This window comes from Phalaenopsis equestris, unplaced genomic scaffold, assembly GCF_001263595.1.
Source record: "Phalaenopsis equestris unplaced genomic scaffold, ASM126359v1 Scaffold000078, whole genome shotgun sequence".
Lineage (NCBI taxonomy): Eukaryota > Viridiplantae > Streptophyta > Magnoliopsida > Asparagales > Orchidaceae > Phalaenopsis > Phalaenopsis equestris.
The window spans coordinates 932,582-954,727 of record NW_018164520.1 but is presented as its reverse complement, the minus strand read 5'-3'; the positions used below and the strand labels follow the sequence as shown (position 1 = coordinate 954,727).

The following is a 22,146-nucleotide window of genomic DNA, read 5'->3' as shown; positions in this document are numbered from 1 at the left end:
CGCTAGGATGGTCAACAAGAAACTCCTAAGGCTAGATTTTAGGTTCTGGGAGTTGGAGACTAAGACCTCACTAAAAATGAGGTCAACAGATACCTACACGAGCAATTCTATGTCTTGACTCAGGAAAGGACGTCCATGGAATACAGGAAGAGATTTGAACCATTATTAAGGCAAATGTGAAGGATTTTTGAAGTAGGACTAGAGGGGAATTTCATGAAAGGCTTAAAGCCCCAACATACGGGCAGCTCTCCGACTACTAAGATCATGGGGATTGAGGGAGATAATGGAGCTAGCACAGTTGGTCGAAGATAAGAATCAGATGAAGAAAGTAAACAGAAGCAACACAAAAGGAGCATCATACGGAACAATTGCAACCATGCCAATGCCAACAGTTCAAAAAGTGAAAGTTCAGAAGGAAGCTGCATTGTTGACCTTATTTTGAGGTCACTACCCTTTTCCTAAGGAACCTAGGATCTAACTCTAGGGGTTCCTATTGACTATCTTAAAAAATTAGAACTGAGACCCACCCTTTTAGAAATTCCAGCCACTTCTTATTTCTCTTGTGATGTCTCGCATTGATGACCTCAAAACCATCGTCCTATGGTTGAGTGGTAAAGGACTATCATGTGAAAACTCAGGGAGAAGTTCCCAATAAGATCTCAAGCCCTAGGAAAACCTCTTCAGGACTTTATTATCACACACACACACAAAATGCACAAAATTCAATGAATTGCACGAGATTCACTACACACACACAAAATGCACAAAATTCACTAAGTTGCACAAAATCGGACTTAAATTAAGCTTAAAGGATGGGTGAAAATGCGAACTTCTCTGAACGATCTCTGACGACAAAATGGACTGTATCAGCGCGTCTGGGACATTAATTTTAGCTAGGAAAGACACTCATATTGTCATAATTCCGCACACGAACAAATTTCACGCAAATCGATGAATTCGTCAAAACGACCTTCGCCAATGAAACGGACAGCGCCAGCGCGTCCGAAACGCTAAAGTTACCTAAAAAGGACATTCAATTTTCTACAATCTGACGCACGAATGAAAATGCATAAATCAAATTTTATTTTTAAAATATTAAATACTTTTATATTTATATCATTATTCATAATCTTAATATAACCCTAAACCCTATTTTTCCTTTTTCCCGCACACTTAACCCTTCGCTCGACCCCGCGGCTTAGTCAGATGCTTGGCTCGTCCCCTCGCGTGCCCTAGCTCCCGTGGATGATCCACGCGGCGATCTCTTACCCCTCTCTCAACTCTTCCCTTTCTTCATATGGTCGCTCGACCTTTCGGCTCTCCAATTGCAAGGGCCGAGCTGGCCGACCCTTCTCCTTCTCGAGATTTTACCGTCTCCCTCTTTATTGTGGCGATTATTTCCTCGTCATTTGATTTGACTACCAGTGAGGCTGGTAGGTGGTTGTCCCCTTCTCTTCTCTGACTATAAAAAAGCTTCTTAGGGTGTTGTTTTAGGTTGTTGAAACTTTTTTGAGAGAAAGGGGAGTCTGAGGTTTTGTTATTCGAGGCTTTTAGGAGAAAAGGCTCTGCCGAAATCTCTTCTTGGCTAGGTTCTTGTGTGCTAAGAGTTTGAAGCATTTGTTGGTTGTTGTTTCTTGAAGCTTTTAGGAGAAAGATTTATGTGGGTGGTGTTTTATTGAATCTGTCTTACAACTTTGCTTTGAGTCTGCATTGAAAGGTATTTATTTCTTTCCTCTGATTTGCACCATCTCGGATGGCATTTCTTTTCTCTTCTAAGACATGTGAAAATAAGGTTTAAACCTATCTTAAGATCTAGTCATGGATAATTGCTAGAATCAGTAGAAATGGAGCATGATATGGTTGTCTTCTCTTCCTCTGCTAAAAAAAATGCATGATTGATAGAATTTTGGAACGTTCTTATGGTTGTCATGAGATGATAGTTGCCTATTTGAAATATATGTTAAATGAAATGATGGTTTGGGACTTGATTCTAAAGCTCTCTATTATTGTTAGTTTTATTCAATTAAATGTTGGAATTCATTTCAATGCTGAGACATGTTGGCTCCAAGAATTCATGCATGCTTATATGTTTCTTGTTATTTGTTTCTATTTGAAACATATGCTGGCACGATACTTTGAAATATAATGCTCCAAGGGGAAATATTTTTAGTTGTTTTGATCCACTTGTTGCGTTCGGTTTGGCTCTTTTGGAATTGAATCTATGCTGGAAATTTTCTCTATTTTGCCCATGTGAAGGGCTCGGTTTTGGCTCTATAAGGTTAGAGCTATAGATGAAAATGTTCTCTGTTTTTTGCCTATTTGGTGGGCTCGGTTTCGACTTCTTCTGGGTTGGATTTAACTGAAAGTTTTATATTATTTTTGACCAATTTGGTAGGCTTGATTTGGTCTAAGAATTAGGCCCAGTTTTGCATAAGATTGGCTTGATATGCTCCTTTTGTTAGGCCCTATTTATTTGTTATAGTTTTCTTTTTGTTGCATTTTATGTTGGACTTAGTTTGTCCCTTATGTTGGGCTGGGTTTTACCCCTATGCTGAACTTGTTTTTCCCTTGTGTTGGGCTCGATTTTACCCCTGTGCCGGACTTGGTTTGTCCCTTGTGTTGGGCTCGATTTTACCCCTATGCGGAACTTGGTTTGTCCCTTGTGCTGGGCTCGATTTGCCTCTTTGGTGGGTTTGGTTTGACTCCTTTTGGTATTGTGTTTTGGTTGAAATCTCTTGTTGTTTTAGCCCTTTAGTGAGCTCGGTTTGACCCCTTTGCTGGGCACGTTTTGGTTGGGAGGCTCTTCTTTAGCGTCCCTCCCAAGATTTTTATTGTTATTTAAGTTTGTCATCCCAAAATTCATGATTTCAACATCTATTGCTATGTGGGAGTGTTTCATACGAGCAGACTAACTTACTATCATGCCATATGTGATAAAAATGGTTTCAATCCTAATTATCTATAATAGTTTGTCTATTCACTCTCTTATATATATTAAAGGAGCACAATGATAAAATTTGTGGCGACTTTTCCCTTTGTCGTGAAGCCTGTTTAGTGGTTTTGGTCTGCTGCCTTTAACCATGAACATCCTAGCTGGTTTCTTTTGTCCTGTTTGGATGTTCTTGGTTTTCTCCTCTTTGCCCTTGGTCGTGAGCTTTATTGTTGTGGTTTGTGTTGTGTTTGGCTAGGACTTAACTTTCTTCTCATTTCACCTGGCTATGAGCTTTCTCTTGTAGCTCTTTTATGTTGAAAATAGTTGGTTCAAACTTAAATAATGATGGTCTCTTTTCTGTTGCCTTGGTCGTGAGCCTTATCTTGTGTTTACTGCCATTGTGGTCTTCTTCTTGCTACCTCTACCTGTGGGCTTATTCTGTGATGGTTTTTCTCTTTTCTTGGCCCTACTCATGAGCTTACATAGGCTTGGCTTTCTCCTTGCCGCCATTACCCGTGAGCATTCTAGTTAGTTTCTTTATCTTGTTTGGCAGTTTTCTACTGCCCCTGGCTGTGGGTCTTCTCCTGTAGCTCTTTTATGTTAAATGTGGTTGTTTTAAGGTTTGGCTTTCTCCTTGTTGCATCTACCTGTGAGCTAGATGGTTGATTCCCTCTCTATGATCTTGGTCCCTCGGTGTCTTGACCCGTGAGCTGAACCTGGATGAGCTTCTCCTGTTACGCCTAACCGTGAGCCTATTTTTTTGGGTGGTTCTCCTTAATGCCCCGGCCATGAGTGCTTATGTGCAATCCTTTGGAATAAGTGGGGTTATGTGGCATGGGAACCGTTTTTTTTTTTTTTTAATTTAATACAAAATTGAATATTTTGATGTTGGTGGAGAGGTTCGGGTTTCAACGACGAGAATATCCGCATATCCCTCTTCCACACCATCCATCAAACTAAAATCTTCACTTTCATCATTCTTTCGTTGCTCCTTTGAGAGCTCTGCAATGTCAAGTATAAGCTTTTCCAATGTACCTTCAATTGAATTTCCCTTAATCACTTTAAGGTCGACCGATGGCCCTTGGCAGACATTTGTATTTGTGTCGAATTCTGATGTAATAACTTTCATTTTGGACTTGGAATTTTCTCCGGGGTGAGAGCTTCTTGCACTTAATAGTGGTATCTGACTAACGTCTTTAGGTATCCAAACCTTCCCTTGAGGCACTAATGACCGGAGACAGGGGTGTCTCGTTGATGACATCAATACGGCGAAAGGAAGTAGGTCTCCTAGTGCGCGGATCAGATACAACAGTAGGCAATCCCTTACCACCCCGATCTTGATCATGATCGTAGTTTAGCCGACTCTTGCTTCGTGGCAGTGATGTTGGTGGGTTTAGCAGTAGCAGCATTGGTTATTACTCGATCTCCTAGTCGGAGTTTGGCAGAAATACGTGGTGGTGGTACTTCTTCAGGCTTCTTAGTGGGTCTATGAATTTGCCGAGTGGATTCACATTCTTCCAATATTCTGTTTTTCATTTGAGAGGAAACAACGTAACCCATCCTTCTTAAGATTTAAGTCACTGAGGAGTTGTCATTTCGTGTCATTCTTTCAAAAACATAACAAATCTGGGTAACTATCTCGGACTTCTTTCTCTTTTTACCTTGATGGCGAGGCGGTGACAGTAATTTGGCGGCAATCTTATGAATACTTTTTTCTCCGTTAGTGGCAGACAGAGGATGAAACCTGCTCCCCTCGAGGTGAGGTGAGGTCTCCATCGACTCAGTTTCCAGTAGAGAAGTTGTCTTTGTTGTGACTAGATTGGTTGTTTGTGCTTTCTGAGCCCTCAATTCCCTCCTCCTGTGGTTCTTTCTTTGGGAACGTGTCAGCAGCGTAGACTTAGAGGAAGAGCCAATTTCAAATGCAGGGTATGAGGGAGCAGGAACATTCATCAAATCATTTTCATACAAAATTTCCTTCTCTTTTACTAATGGAACAGCTGGTGCTGCGAGGGTGAAACTAATATTCACCTTTTTGAGGGAAGGGAAATCATGATCGCCGTTTAAGTTGAACCTGGAGCTAAAGCAATCATTTTCATTATCATATGAGGTGTTTTTCCAAGTAATACTTCGAAACCCTCGAATCCAGACCCAAACCAAACCGTAGAAGCAATGTGACGGGCATCCTTATCGGTGGGCATGTTGAACATGAAAGTCAAACTTGGCAACGACATTGCTCCTGTCAATTGTAGATTTTCGAGTGTCAGTAGCGTTCAAAACCTTGCAATTTCAGCATAGAAATTGAAATTAGCACAATTGCCTAGTGAACTGAGTACTACTTTGAAGTTTTTGATTTTAATTCGAATTCTTTTTTTTGTCCTTTGTCAAAAATTTTCCTCTTTTTTTTTTTAAACGAATACTTTGTTTTGATATTGGGTTTTAAAATTTCAACACTACCGAGGAAAGTTAAAAAGGAATTTGACGTGACTTGTAAAAAGGACAAACAAATTTCAGAAGAGAAGTGAAGCGATTATGAGGCATAGGAGCGAACCCAAAATAGGAAATGATTCATTCCACATTAAACTCATTCTGACTTTAACACACCACACCTATTGGGGGTCCACCCCACTAAAACCTTAGGGATCCCTGAACATTTTCTACTTAAGGATGGTTAAGCAGACAATCCTGGAATCCAATAGGAGTTGACTATGCTGATTCAAAGAAGAAATGAGCATAGTAAGTCAACAGAAGAATGGTAGTCTGGCCCATGAGAGACATGGACACACCACCGATTTATGAAGATAAAACCACTTGATCAAAGATGGAGAGAGGAACTGGTCCAAAGAGGAGTCGCCAGAAATATTACCATTGTGCTCCTTTAATATACATAAGAGAGTGGATAGGCAAACTGTTATAGATCATTAGGATTGAAACCATTTTTATCACATAGGGCATGATAGTAAGTTAGTTTGCTCATATCAAACACTCTCACATTGCAGTAGATGTTGAAATCATGAATTTTGGGATGACAAACTTGATTACCAATAAAAATCTTGGGAGGGACGCTAAAGAAGAGACCCCCAACCAATCCGTGCCTAGCAAAGGGGGTCAAACCGAGCTCACCAAAGGGCTAAAAAAGCAAGAGATTTCAACCAAAGCACAATACCAAAACGAGCCAAACCAAACCCACCAAAGAGGTAAATTGAGCCCAACACAAGGGACAAACCAAGTTCAGCACAGAGGTAAAACCAAGCCCAACACAAGGGACAAACTAAGTCCAGCATAAGGGTAAAACCGAGCCCAACACAAGGGACAAACCAAGTCCAGCATAAAAGGCAACAAAAAGAAAACTATAACAGATAAATAGGGCTCAACAAAAGAAGCATATCAAGCCAATCTTATGCAAAACCGGGCGCAATTCTAAGACCAAATCAAGCCTACCAAATGGGACCAAAATAATATAAAACTTTTGGTTAAATCCAGCCCAGAAGAAATCGAAACCGAGCGCACCAAATGGGCCAAAAACAGAGAACATTTTTATCTATAATTCTCACCTAACAGAGCCAAAACCAAGCCCTTCACATGGGCAAAACAGAGAAATTTTCCAGCATAGATTCGATTCCAAAAGAGTCAAACCGAACCCAACAATTGGGTCAAAACAGCTAAAAATATTTCCCCTTGGAGCCTTATATTTCAAAGTATTGTGTCAGCATATGTTTCAGATAGAAACAAATAACAAGAAACATATAAGTATGTATGAATCATTCGAGCGGCCATGCGAAGAAGGGGAAGAGTTGAGAGAGGGGGAAGAGATCGCAGCGTGGATCGTCCACGGGAGCTAGGGCACACGAGGGGACGAGCCAAGCATATGACTAAGCCGCGGGGTAGAGCGAAGGGTTAAGTGTGCGGGAAAAGGGAAAAATAGGGTTTAGGGTTATAATTCAGATTATAAATAATGATATAAATATAAAAGTATTTAATATTTTAAAAATAAATTTTGATTTATGTATTTTCATTCGTGCGTCAGATTGTAGAAAATTGAATGTCTTTTTTAGGTAACTTTGGCGTTTCGTACGCGCTGGCACGATCTGTTTCGTTGTCGGAGGTTGTTTTGACGAATTCATTAATTTGCATGCAATTTATTCGTGTGTGGAATTATGGCAATATGGGTGTATTTTCTAGCTAAAATTGGTATCCCGGACGCGCTGGTACAATCCATTTTGTCATCCGGAGAAGTTCGCATTTTCACTCATCTTTTAAGCTTAATTTAAGTTCAATTTTGTGCAACTTAGTGAATTTTGTGCATTTTGTGTGTGTGTGTGATAATAAAGTCCTGAAAAGGTTTTCCTAGGGTTTGAGATCCTATTGGGAACTTCTCCCTGAGTCTCCACGTGATAGTCCTTTACCACTCGACCATAAGACGATGGTTTTGAGATCATTAATGCGAGACATCACAAGAGAAATAGGAAGTGGCTGGAATTTCTAAAAGGGTGGGTCTCAGTTCTAGTTTTCTAAGATATTCTAGAGCTAGATCCTAGGATTCTTAGGAAAAGTATAGTGACCTCAAAAAGAGGTCAACAAATTGACCTCTAATAGGTGTGGTGTGTTGACCAAGCACACTGCGCGTATTGATGTTGACCGAATAGATCAACAAACAAAAGAATTGTTTAAGTAGACCGACAAAAGATTGAACTTGATATGAAATTGAACTTGAGTTAGGTTCCTAATCGGGAACCCATAACTCGAGAAAGATTTTGTGAATGAATCAGTTGGGCCCTCCGTCGGAGAGTTCCCAACCAAAAGGCAAAAGTGCCCTGAAGATTTTTAAATGTTTCTGCTGGGGAATTAGCAAGTGAATATCCGATCGGAATCAACAAGTCGGAATTCTCGTTGGGGATTGGAGAGAAGGTTCCAAATTATCAAGTTTTAAGTGTTTTCGAAATATGGGAATCAGAATTTAGGTATTGATCCCGAAATGAGAATTGAAATTTGGGTATCAATCTCAGAAAGAGAATCAGAATTTAGATACCGACCTCGAAAGATGGAAATCAGAATTTAGGTACTGATCCCGAAATGAGAATTGAAATTTGAGTATCAATCTCAGAAAGAGAGTCGGAATTTAGGTACCGACCTCAAAAAATGGGAATCAGAATTTAGGTATTGATCCCGAAATGAGAATTAAAATTTGAGTATCAAAAAATCTCTCAATACTAGTCAGAATAATTCTTTGAGACGTTAAGTTAATTCTCCCTGTGCCATAAACAATTACCATATGCCTAAACAACTAAGTCTAAGAAAATCCCTCATCAGAACAACGCACAAGTTGAAAGTTCAAAACCAAAATTTTGGGTTCATAGATGGCCAAAGAGCACAGATACATTATAATTTCAAAAAAAATGTAATGCTTAAACAATAAACCTTCAAAGTTTAAGCTTAAACAACTACCTTGTGCCAAAAATAATTTAAGGAATGCGAAGACCAACTGTTTAGTCCTTTCATCCAAAATGATTGCTTAGAAAAAAAAAAAAAAAAATGTTTAGTACACCCATCAAGCATGACCTAAACTTGAATTATAGGACCACATAGAGATGGCAGCCTTTAACACTGCGCTCTCACTAAAATACCAACTTTTCATCAACCATTAAATTCCATGTATATCATAACCCTCCCACCCCCGAGTTCTTCTCTACTGAATAGGATTCAAAAAGTACCATTTAATTAAAAATTATTGTAAATAATAATCAAGAAATGTAGGATCTCAATCATCTAGAAAATGCCTTATATGCATTCAAACTCAAACAAGCATACGTAGAATTCAGTAGAAAATTCTTGTACGTAGGAATATGGTTTATGCATTCGTATTAGCTTACATGCCTTGTCTCATCAAACAAACATATCGTTACTTCTCATCGGATAATCCTTTTCTGACAAATTATTATAAACACAATTATTGCATAATCTCATTAATAATAAAAAATGCAAGAGAAAATTCTTTTATGGAATTGAGTTCTATATTTGTTTATAAACTTAAATAGTGATTCCATCATCAAATAAGTAACAGTAGAATTTTACTAATAATTGCAATAAGTTTCAGCAATCACACAAGTATAATATCTACCTAAATGACTACAATAGAATGAGATCATTACCGAATCAACAAATAGTGGTTCGCCTCCTTCAAATAATATGTTGTTGCTGCTCTTGTAAAGCTCGAAGTCCCACTTTTCTCCGCTCTCATATCGTCCACTAGTAATCCAATCGACTATTACCAAATTAGAATCATAAAAGATCTGGAATATCTGCTTTTGAGCGTATCTAGCAGTTGAGAAGCAAGTAACAGGATCTGGAATAACAGCCAACAACGCATTCCTTCCGACTTTAGCCTACTGCATACAAATAAAATCATCCTACTCAGCAGTTTCAGAGCGGATAAAAGTAATTTTGTTTAAGAATATCATATGAGTAATCAACAGCATGATATAATATTTACGATGATGGTAACCAAATATTACACATAGATGAACACCTCATCAATTCAGAATTAAAAATGCAGATGGTACCTCTAGGAATTGCTCACTGCATTTTGAGTCAATAGATTTGTATACCTATTAACAGAAAAACACATATAAGGTCTTGTCTTGGCATAAATTAGTTAAATAAGATAAAAAATGTGATGAGAAGCTTATCGGTCTACATGAAAGCTTCCAATGTTACCTTTGAATTGAGAAGCAACTAAATTTCAAATTTTTTTGGCATGCAAAAGAATCTTTTATGCTTTACAAGACATGTAACTTATTATCATATCCATACCATCACATGTTCTAAAAGTTTAAAATAAAAAATATGCACTTTTATTAATGTTATATTTCTTTAGAATTGAGAATATTCTTCTTATTATATTTTTTTCCTTTATTGTTATCTTTCCTTAACCTACATATTCTCTTCCCTTCAAATATAATATCAAAGTCATCAAAATTCCTTCTCACGTTGTCCCCATCAATTGATCGCCTTGCATCCATTAAGCAATTCCTCACACTTGCATCCATCCATATAACATGCACTTCTTTTGGCATACATGTAATTTGTCCTCAAACTACATCCATAATTCAACCCGGAAATCTTCCTAATGCACATTAGCCGTCTATGTCCATCTCTTGCACAATCACCTCGCACCTCATCCCATGCCAAATCCTAATGCCACACTAATCACCTCACATGTTTATCATTGCTTCTTGTGACCATCCATTGGCATACATTCCTCAATTTCCAAAAAGAATTTATCGAATAACTCTGACTAGATTTCTTATCATGCCACATCCATCAATCACTCAAGTCCGTGCAATTGCAGACACTTTTTCAAATTCAGCATTGAATTCCTCATTTCTCTTATTTTGTTAGTGACATACCAAGAATGTTTCTTGGTTCTCATCTACATGTGATTTTAATTCATCAATCCCACCATTTGCAATACTCTACACAAAGAGTCAATGCTAAACTTTAAAAATGTCACGACTCTTTCTCCTAAGCCGCACCTCTAGCCTCATTAGAAGTTGTCTACAACTAATCTCCATCATCGACCGATGAATTCATTGGTCCCTGATAGGAACAAAATAAGTAGCAATAAGTGATTTGTTTCAATTTGAAGTTGTGTTTCAATTTTTCAATAGATGTAAATCAAATGTACTGAGATGTTTATTTGTTTTTATGATGTTACATTCTAAAAGCAATGAAATACATACGATGACAGATGCGGGGAATGATATGGGATAATGTGCGGCCACAGGTAGCAATAAGTGATTACAAAAGGTAAAAAGTGATGAAAAATGTTTACAAATAATGGTATATCGCGGTTGCAAAAGGGTGATGAGTGGTTGGTGGTGAGCGTTCGATATGGTGGAAGACATGAGTGACGGCAGGCTAAAGTAGTGGTTGGTTAAAAAAAAAATCCAACGATAGTCCAGAGTTTATCCATATCTTATCCATTATTTAATACAAAACTTCGAATTTGAAACCTTGATAAGTTGAAATTTAAACTCCACAACTATCATCCATTGCAAAATAATAGCTTCACTATGTAAAAGGAATGGGAAAAGCTCTAGTCGGATTGAAGGAAAAAGAAGGGACAAAAACAAAATCCAAACACTTTATGGGTTGATTATGAATCAGGAGCCATTGATTTAAGCTTTTCAAGTTTTATTACGCTAAGTTTCCTTTTATTTCCCTCAATCCAAAACTTATATCACTCAAATTGGATGAACTGCATAAGTTTAAAATTACTCCACAAATTTCTTTCCTATTCCCCTTCACCCTTCAACACAAATTTTTAGAGAAAGTACAAATCAAAAGAACTGGAGTCAACAACCAACATAACATAAATTCAGAATTTAATCATGTACCTGAGGTACCAATTTGCTTGTCAGCATATCTAATCAAGAAGTTCTAATAAATGTAACCTAATCACTATAGTTCCATAACCGTACCATAAATAAAGTTTCTAATACCATTTACCTCCAGCCTTAACAAAAACGATCAATTTAATTTCAACTACAAACCGTGCTAGTAAATCATTCAAATCTTAAACTCGCATGATTAAGAAAGAATAAATTACTTACATTCGATACATTTAGCATCAAATCAACATCACAAGTTAATCTCAACAAAAATATTACAATCCCATGAACATACCTTGGTTGAAGCCTGAGTTGTCAGAGCCACAGCGCACCCATCACCCACACTTACCCCAACAGCTACTCGATCACCCTGAAACCAACAAGAATGCGCACATCAGAAACGGGGAGAGATGTGCCACAAGACTTAGCAATATCATAAATGAGGGTTTTGACGACCGAGACGATGCCGCCGCCGTAGGATAGACTGAAGACCCATACTGCGTCGGTGGTAGAGGAGCCAACCTAGATTGGAGTAAATCATGGAGAATAGCGAGGTAAGAGAGAGTTAGATTGAAAAGCCGAGATAAATTAGACGGCTGATTTGGAATCTTGCCTTCTTGGGGATGATCAGCTTGAGAGGGTATTTGGAGAAGCAGCGAGTGGCGGTTGATTTTCCATCTATCTTTTCCACAGTCAAAATGCCAGTCTCTTCCATTCCGTTTCTTGGCTTTGATTGAAGCTAAGAATTGGCAGCGGGAACTCGGGCATTTACATGAATACTAATGCTATATATATGTCAACATTAAGCTCAAAATAGATCAACTACTCTGGAAGAAGATATGAATGATGGAACATCACCTTGTTCGAATGATCAACTGAAGGCGCCAAGAGAAGCTTTGGTTGGGTAGTAATTAATCTTCATAGGGATCGAAGGAGATCACTCTATCAAACTAGATATTGATCGAGTGGAGACTTACCATACAATCAGCAACTCTGGTCGGTTGAATCATTCTTTAGTCTTATTTTATGTGAATAACTTTGTAATTACCAAAAGGTCTTCCTGAAAAGTTAATTATGATAGAGCTAATATGCAAAAAGAAAGAAGTGTTGGAGTGGTAAAGCTCCTGATAAGTTGAGGAGAAAATGAGAGACAATTTATGCTCACAGAATATTTCCTCGTGGATTCACCCCCAACGTATAACGCTATATTCGGTTAATTGATGCTAAACCATTTCATATGGTGTCAAGTTCGTTGTAGATGAAGAAATTATCACGATCAGAGGTGACCTGGAGCAATCCCGAGTCAGCTACTCGCAAGCTATAAACAACGTAGAGCACAATCCTCTTGACATCCAAAACACAAGGGAAAGTAGCACTGATGGTCAAGACCAAGTCCTTACCCGCCCAAAATGTCCTTCCTGATGGTAAAGACCAAGTCCCGGGTGCCTAAGCACCCAAAAAAGCTCAAAACAGTTACTTTTACAAGATCCAGGTAAGTAAGTGCCACCTAGGTGACGCCAAGGTGTCGGGGTCATGGCGCCGATTCTTTCCCAGATCAGGAAAAAAGCCATTTTTGGTGTTTTTCTTAACTTCAACACGTCTCTAAGCAATTGAAATGGCAAGCCTTGTGATGATTTGCTTTGGGAATGGGAAAAGAGGTAGAAAATACCCCTTTTAGGTCTTTCTTAGAGGTTTTCAAGAGGGCTAAGTAAGGGGACAACTGGGAGATTTTCTTGAGTGAGCTAATTTAAACCTGGGGGAGTTTTCTTGCTTCCAATCTTCCACCCATTTTTTAGTTTTGAGGCCTGAAGGAGAGCACTTGGAGATATTGGAAGTGCTTTGGAGAGATCTTCTTAAAGAGAGCAAGAGAGGAATATATTTATTTCCTTAAGAGGAGAAAGCTAAGGGAGCTTATCTCCTTCATTCGCTTCTTTTCTCCATACCTCAAAAATTTTGAGACAAAGTCACACTCTTAAGCAAATTCCAATTCCCAACTTATTTATATACTAAGGGCCTATTTAGGGGTGGTTGGAGTTTCTTAAAAAGGTAATTATACGGTTATGATGGAGAAAGCAACTTCCTAAAAAGTTATGATATTATATATATATATATACTGCTCCTATCGCTGTGTTGGATGAATTAAACACTATCTCGAACAGCTGGTTCAAATCAGGTAATGCCAAGAATTGTGCTTGGGTCGCCTTCTATTTAAGTGCATTGAAACTATTCTAAGTTGCATCTATCCAGTGGAATTTTTCTTCCTTCAAAGGACCGATCAGGGGGGCAATGATGATAGTGAAGTTTTTGATGAATTGCACGTAAAACAATGCTAGTCCCACAAACTACCTCAACTCGGTGAACAACTACGGTGTGGTCCAGTTCACGATGGCCTCAACTTTTTTGGGATCCATCAGAGTGCTTGTCCTAGACACGGTATCACCCAAAAATCATACATGATTGTCATAGAGTGAAACTTCTAAGGATGGTCATATAGTTGTATACCACAAAATCATCAAAATAGACGGCAAATACAAATTTTCCATAGTGCCCAGAATACCTAATTCATCAACCTCATAAAAGTATTGAGGAAGTCGAAGGGCATAACGGTCCACTCATATAAAATGACTCATGTCTTGAATGTGGCCTTCCACTCTTCTCCTGGCTTCATCTGAATTTGGTGATTCCAACTGTGTAATTCAATATTGAAAAAGATGATGGATCTGTGTAACTCGTCCAAGAGATCGTCTAGAGAAACTGGCACTTGATGATAATCTTGTTGATGGCGCTATTGTAAATTCACATATATAATCAATAGTCCTTCTTGGGTACAATTAGGGTGGAGAGATTCGACTACTATAAACCATGGCGCTACTGACCAACCCTCTCAAAATGAAATTATGTACCTATCACTATAACTCGTACGTCGCATGTCTCAATCTATGAGCGGGCGAATTCAGCAACATTGACCTTGGTATAAGACCTATGACGTGTTGAAAGTCTCATAGTGGTGATAATCCCTTCGAAGGACTGTCGGTCATCACATCCTGGAAGCCTTGTAGTAGTGGTAGTAGTAGTGCACATATCTCTCTCTCCTAAGTTCCCTCTAATAGGACTAATGTCAGCGCCACTAGAGCATCCCAAGCTGACTGCATGAAGGTGGCCCTGGGGACTAACACTTCTTCTGTGTCACTTACGCCTCTTGCATCCTTGATAGATAACAACACGATATATTTCCAACCCTTCTTAAAAGAGAAAGTATTCTTGAATTGTCAAGACCTACCTAACAGAATGAGGCATGGGTCCATGGAAACCAAATTGCACCATACTTGCTCCCGTAGCCGATCTCTAATAAAAAATTTGTCCAAGCATTGTTGATCCACGCATATCTCGTTTTCCTTCTTCAACCATGTAAGGGAATATGAATGGGAACGTTTTTGAGTGGCTAATCTCAAATTCTTCATCATCAACACGAACACTACCTCTTGATGATCAAGCTACAAACCTCGCACTTTGCCATGCGCTTGGTGCAAAAGATATTGCTTCAACTAAAATTGATCTCGCTCCAGCCTAACTGCAAAACTCCTCATATGACTAGTAATTCTCCCTTGTCCCCCTGGAGATGAAGTTCTTCCTCTGGACTATCCTCCGAAGCTTCGTCCTCCACCTCCTCGACAATGTTCTGATCTGTGAATGTGATAACTCGGCTCGTGCAACAGCTGGAGGCTGTGTCCATGGTCGGGGCAGTCGTAGGTAACTGTGTAACTGAAGTGTGCTACCTGAATGAAAACTGTTATATGCACTGTTTTTGTTATCTTTTCACCTTCAAAATTATAATTGGAACATCCCCCAGCATTCAGTATGGCTCTAACTGCACCATACTGAAAATAGCAAGTTTCAGGTCTCCCAGGTACCATACCATTGTGTTCTCCTCTGGCTCGATCAACTCGCATATCACCTGCAATTGGTCGAACTGAGCTATGAATTCCTTCATTGAACGTCTCGCTATTGCAGGTGGAGCCTCAAAAAAATGTCCTGGAGGTAATGAGGAAGAAAGTATTTCATCTAAATTGTTTTCATCATCTTTACCCACTTAGTAATCTTATCACTGTCTTTTCTTTTTTCTGTCTTTATAAGTTCTCCTACCACAAAGAGACTTTTTTTCAACTTGATTGCTGCTAATTTTAGCCGTTTGTCCTCTGACAAATCTATACTCGAAGATTCACTCAACAGATTGCAACCAGTCAATAAACCCATATGAATCCATACCTCCATCACACACTAGTAGATTCATTTTGATGTTGAAGTTCGTTCGTCAAATGTGGGCCCTTCTCTCAAACACCTATAATATTGAATTCCAAAGTGGAGTGGGCGGTATTCCTCATCGCTGATGTCTTCCCTGTTGAACGGATTCCGATCTTTATCCATATCTACCCTCTGACTCTCTACATTACGGTCGAGAGTAATCTCTCACTGAGTTCCATCATTGATTTTCGCGAGCCTCTGTTGAAGCCGACAGAATTCCCTCTATATCTCGTCTCGATTACTTTCCAACAAGAATCTCTGTGATGGCATGATTAGAGTTTGGGTATGGAAATGGTGGTTGAGGACCGAAAAGAAAAAATATTGAGGTAAGTCAGATACTAAGAAACCCTAAGATAGGACTAAGTTTAGTGTAGCATTGATACCAAATGATATCAAAGTTAACCCAAATTTGATAGAAGAAAGTAGAATCTCATTAATCAAATAACAGAATATAAACAGAAATCAAAACAACATACAAAATCAGCAAAACACAATATTCGTCTAGGGTTCGATAAGATAATATGCAGAAGATAGTAAGTGGGTGAGGGGGAAGCGGTAGTAACAACAAGGTGGTAGAGAAGTTGCAGTTTTAGTGGGGACTGAAGGGTGAGGAGAGAGGCTGTGGTGGAGCTTGCAGCAAGAGTGGAGAGCAACCTGCTAGGATATCAAGAAAGAGGAAAGCGGTGCAGCAAAGGGGAGCGGTGGAGCTTGCGGCGACAGTGGATGTAGACCTCGGGTTTTAAAGGCGAAAATAGAAGAGGGCGCAGGTGGTAAGACAACGTGGATAGAAAGGGAAGAAGCGTGGGGTTTGGTCAAGATAGTCATCAGCTTGCAGCAGAATACAGTCAGAGGACCACTCATCCTTAGATACAACTCTAACTAGAGAAAAACACCGGAAGCGCAAATCTGAAATAAAAACTGAAAAAAAAACTAGATCTAAGTATACCAAAAAAAACAAATATATAATAAATAGACGATAGAATGGGAAGGGGAGACCCTCCCCTTTGGGCGGCAAATAGAATAAAAAGGGTGAGTTGGCGGCAAAGAAAATAGAACAGGCGGCAAGGCAGTCCTAAATTGATCCGTTGACCGGTTGGCCCTATTCGCCCTGGTTGGTTCTACCCTACTACTGCGGAAGGGCCTGCGGCATGTAAGCCTTTGCGTCGGTCTCTCGGGGTTGGGGGAGCTTCACCTTCATTTGTCAAAGCTTCTGACTCCTCATAGCACGGTGTCAAGTCCGCAGCTATGAACTTTGCAAACATGAAGTAGTATAATATCTACCTTTCATCGTGTTTGCATTTATACTATCGAAATCTTTCATATAACATCGAAAAATATCATCATTTTAAATGTATTTAAAAATGAAATGATTATTTACATAAATAAATAATATGACATAAATATGTAAAACGCCCATGCCTGGCTATTAGGTATGTAAATATGTTGGCGTGTTATGATAGTGTACATTAGTTTCACGTTTAATGATCGGACATTTTCTCCCGTACTGAAAAATCTCGTGCAAAAAGCTCCGTATTTTGAATACATTTAAAACGCACAAAAAATAAAAAAAAAATATAAACTCTCCAACCGAATAACTTTACATTACACACGAAAGGACGCCCAGATTCCTTTCAAAATGTAAAATTATATCATAATTAAACATCGAGATATTTAGAGTAATATATTATTTAATAAAGGGATAGGTAACTTAAGAACGGGAGATTAATCAAAATTATTTTCATATTAAAAAAATATTAAAGTTCTTATATTATTTTATAGTAATGCGTCAGAAATTTTCTACACTGCGTCTTGACACCACCGGTTCAGATAAAACCAGTCCGTTGACTCGAGGCAAGCACGCAATGGAATAAATTAATCTCTCTCTTCTTAAAATAATGTAAATTTGATTAAAATAGTGGTGCTTTTACTTAATACTTAAAACTGTTCATTTAGGGCTGCTCTGCTAACTCCACGTAAAGCCGCTTCCTTACATGCCAAAATGTTTAACTCGCATATTAAAGAGCTCTTTATTTGCCGTGGAGCTGAGCCCATCAGTTAAAAGTGATCGAGTCGGGCTCATCTGTCAAATATATGGGCTAGCCCGAGGCTGATTACTAGGAAAGATCATCATTATATACAAGTATATAGTTCAATTTTTATGACGTCGGCTGGCACCCACAACACAATCTTTTCACCAGGACATTATGGACAAACATAATAACGTACTGAATATAGTTATATATTTCGTTTTTCTTATGTATAAAAGAGAGTTGGAGGGGTTCTATAGAGAGCATATTTTCAGGACCCTTAAAAAAGTTTTACTCTCTCTCTCTCTCTCTCTGGGAGAATCATATATCCTTCATGCCCAAGAATCCTGGGAACATAAGAGAAAGAAACACGAGCTCTAGCAAGACATCTATCATTTTTTATTATACATTCCTCCAGAAAATATGATATTTATAACGTCGTATGAACTAAAGAATACTACAAAGCCTCACTTTCTAAGAAGATTTAACATATATACGAGTCATAGCTATCTCTCTTGCGCTTAAAAATTCGAGTGTCGCACCCTACACTCAGGGGGAATCCCAAACCATAGAGGACTTACAACTAACAAGCAGATGTCTGACTAACTGATTATACACACACACACACACACACACAAACACACACACTACTTTATTTAATTTGTCAAATATTTTGTTTGTGTTGATAAAACGATAATTTATAGGTTGGTGGAGTAGTAAAACTTCAACCGTACGATTGATACATTTTAATAAACGTAAATGCATGACATTAATTAGAAGAGAGTATAATAGTGAGATCAATATGCTATGCTTTTTCAAGACTTTCTTCATTATGTCTTATGAAAAAAAAATACATAAATAAAAGCTGCACAAAAGAAAATCAGTTAGAAGTAATAATCCAATATAATAAGCTATAAACATCAAGATAATTTAGGGTCCTTTTGGGACAGCTGCAGCTTATTAAATAATCTACTGATAAACTAGGTGCGACGATTATTATAAATTTTTTATTTTTTTTGAAAAGTCTGACCACTGTCAGAAAGTTGTCACCGCACCCAGACAGGTACCTAGACAAGTGCGGTGTGAAAACTTTATTTTCGGTTTTTTGAAAACGCATAAGCTGTCAAAATGCAGTTTACCCAAACAGACTAGGTGCGTTTTCAAAACGACACCGCACCAAATAAGCTACCCAAACGGACCCTTAATCTAGACAAATGTATTTAGTAAAAATCTTCGCCGAAATTCTTATGACAATAAATGTCAAGCTTTAAATATATATATATATATATTTGGAACAACAGTAGTTTAATTATAAATAATAATAATAATAACTCTTATAACCTTCCCTATGTATATATATATTTGGAACAACAGTAGTTTAATTATAAATAATAATAATAATAACTCTTATAACCTTCCCTATGTATATATATATTTGGAACAACAGTAGTTTAATTATAAATAATAATAATAATAACTCTTATAACCTTCCCTATGTATATATATATTTGGAACAACAGTAGTTTAATTATAAATAATAATAATAATAACTCTTATAACCTTCCCTATGTATATATATATTTGGAACAACAGTAGTTTAATTATAAATAATAATAATAATAACTCTTATAACCTTCCCTATGTATATATATATTTGGAACAACAGTAGTTTAATTATAAATAATAATAATAATAACTCTTATAACCTTCCCTATGTATATATATATTTGGAACAACAGTAGTTTAATTATAAATAATAATAATAATAACTCTTATAACCTTCCCTATGTATATATATATTTGGAACAACAGTAGTTTAATTATAAATAATAATAATAATAACTCTTATAACCTTCCCTATGTATATATATATTTGGAACAACAGTAGTTTAATTATAAATAATAATAATAATAACTCTTATAACCTTCCCTATGTATATATATATTTGGAACAACAGTAGTTTAATTATAAATAATAATAATAATAACTCTTATAACCTTCCCTATGTATATATATATTTGGAACAACAGTAGTTTAATTATAAATAATAATAATAATAACTCTTATAACCTTCCCTATGTATATATATATTTGGAACAACAGTAGTTTAATTATAAATAATAATAATAATAACTCTTATAACCTTCCCTATGTATATATATATTTGGAACAACAGTAGTTTAATTATAAATAATAATAATAATAACTCTTATAACCTTCCCTATGTATATATATATTTGGAACAACAGTAGTTTAATTATAAATAATAATAATAATAACTCTTATAACCTTCCCTATGTATATATATATTTGGAACAACAGTAGTTTAATTATAAATAATAATAATAATAACTCTTATAACCTTCCCTATGTATATATATATTTGGAACAACAGTAGTTTAATTATAAATAATAATAATAATAACTCTTATAACCTTCCCTATGTATATATATATTTGGAACAACAGTAGTTTAATTATAAATAATAATAATAATAACTCTTATAACCTTCCCTATGTATATATATATTTGGAACAACAGTAGTTTAATTATAAATAATAATAATAATAACTCTTATAACCTTCCCTATGTATATATATATTTGGAACAACAGTAGTTTAATTATAAATAATAATAATAATAACTCTTATAACCTTCCCTATGTATATATATATTTGGAACAACAGTAGTTTAATTATAAATAATAATAATAATAACTCTTATAACCTTCCCTATGTATATATATATTTGGAACAACAGTAGTTTAATTATAAATAATAATAATAATAACTCTTATAACCTTCCCTATGTATATATATATTTGGAACAACAGTAGTTTAATTATAAATAATAATAATAATAACTCTTATAACCTTCCCTATGTATATATATATTTGGAACAACAGTAGTTTAATTATAAATAATAATAATAATAACTCTTATAACCTTCCCTATGTATATATATATTTGGAACAACAGTAGTTTAATTATATTTTGTCTGCCGTTCATAATTTGATTTGTTTTTCTTCTTATTATATCCAACATATTAACTCTACCTTCTATAATTATATCACCCAAAATACATATTTTCATGTAGACTCTTGGGAAGTTCAAAACACTGCCGACTAGAGAAATTATCTTCTTTACCAATTTTAAAAGCTTTTTTGTGGCACAAGTTGCCAGCACCCAAAAAGGTGTTAGATATGTAAATAAAGAGGGATTTAGTTGTATGTATGTAAATCTTCTTGTATTTTAATTTTATAAGAAAAACCAAAGTTTACGATTTTTGTAATATTTGATTATAATAAATGGGTGATGCATGAAATTGAAGTGATTTTTATAGCTTTTAAGATATGTAATTCATGATGTTTGTTCATAATCAAATTCCAACAAATAATTAAATTTTAGTTTATTCATAACAAAACAGTTAAAAGTAAAATAAATTTTGGTTTGGTTGGTTCGGTTTTATCAAAAATTACATGGAAATCTGACGTATATTATGAGTATTACATCCTTATTAACTTCTATTAGAAGAATAATTGTTGATCGGCTTTCTGGTGTTAGATCGGTAGTTACATGACGTTTCGTCCTTCCACCGGCTAGTTTTTTTTCAATGTGATATGTGAGGATTGACTCGCGACTCGGTCCATCTCTAGGTCGTCCTTTCATGTCCAGCTACTCTGAAGCTATATGGCTTTTTTGGTTTGTTTGTCTCTTCAGTCGTTCGACCAATTTATGTCCAAGTTGTGATCCGTCCAAATTTTGAGTCGGTGGGCCTCTAGTTGATAAACCATTTGTGACCCATCTTTAAGGGCTCCTTATTCGCTATGATTGACAACATATGTGTTGCATGTAACCCCTCTCTCTCTCTCTGAAAAAACAACTCATCCTAAACAAGGGACAAATACGAGTGACTAAGATAATCCCATGACTATCTTAAGACTCTTTATTTTTGTATACGAAAATCTGCCAGCATAAATCCAGAGAAGATATGGCGGCACGGATAGAACAAAACATGTCAAAGAAGGGCCCACCAGTGAGAGACTTGGAGGCTCATGTGTTCTCTTAGAAGCATCCAAATTAGAACTAGCCAATGCAACAAAGTGGCTCGAACATGAGTAGTATGACTAATAACTAAGTATAGGGAAATTCAAGACATCCTCCACGATGAAGCCAATCCAAGATGAAAAAGCTAACCTCTCAGGCTTTACAATACCATCGGAAGTATTCAACAACTTCTCCGAACATCAAGAAGAATATGTGAGACAAGTCTCATCCGCCCCTCAAGACCGCTTTGTGTGAGACAACTATCTATCGGATTGTGGTGATTTACCCTCTACCCGATGGCATTGCTCTATCGTGCCAACAGTTCTCCTTGATAGAGGGTGAGGGTTTGCCGCTAAACTCAACAAATTGATCGTCACAACTAGTTGACTGAGGCAATCTCGTCGATTTTTTACAATAAAATACTTAACGAATTGACAACACCAAGCATAG

The 22,146-nt window shown here is 36.8% G+C and overlaps 1 protein-coding gene across 6 annotated transcripts in view; it reads right to left on the bottom strand.

Annotated features, from left to right (window-relative positions):
• LOC110019768 (urease accessory protein D) overlaps nt 1-12,189 on the bottom strand; it is a 29,810-nt gene extending 17,621 nt beyond the window's left edge. For all 6 annotated transcript variants that reach the window (XM_020717588.1, XM_020717587.1, XM_020717585.1 and 3 more), the window contains exons 1-5: nt 11,933-12,189; nt 11,776-11,841; nt 11,615-11,689; nt 9,490-9,534; nt 9,079-9,312 (exon numbers count right to left, since the gene is read on the bottom strand). In XM_020717588.1, the coding sequence (XP_020573247.1) occupies nt 9,079-9,312; nt 9,490-9,534; nt 11,615-11,689; nt 11,776-11,841; nt 11,933-12,034 (522 nt within the window). In that variant the 5' untranslated portion in view covers nt 12,035-12,189. The remainder of the gene's footprint in view (nt 1-9,078; nt 9,313-9,489; nt 9,535-11,614; nt 11,690-11,775; nt 11,842-11,932) is intronic.
• Between the last annotated feature and the right edge of the window lie 9,957 nt (nt 12,190-22,146).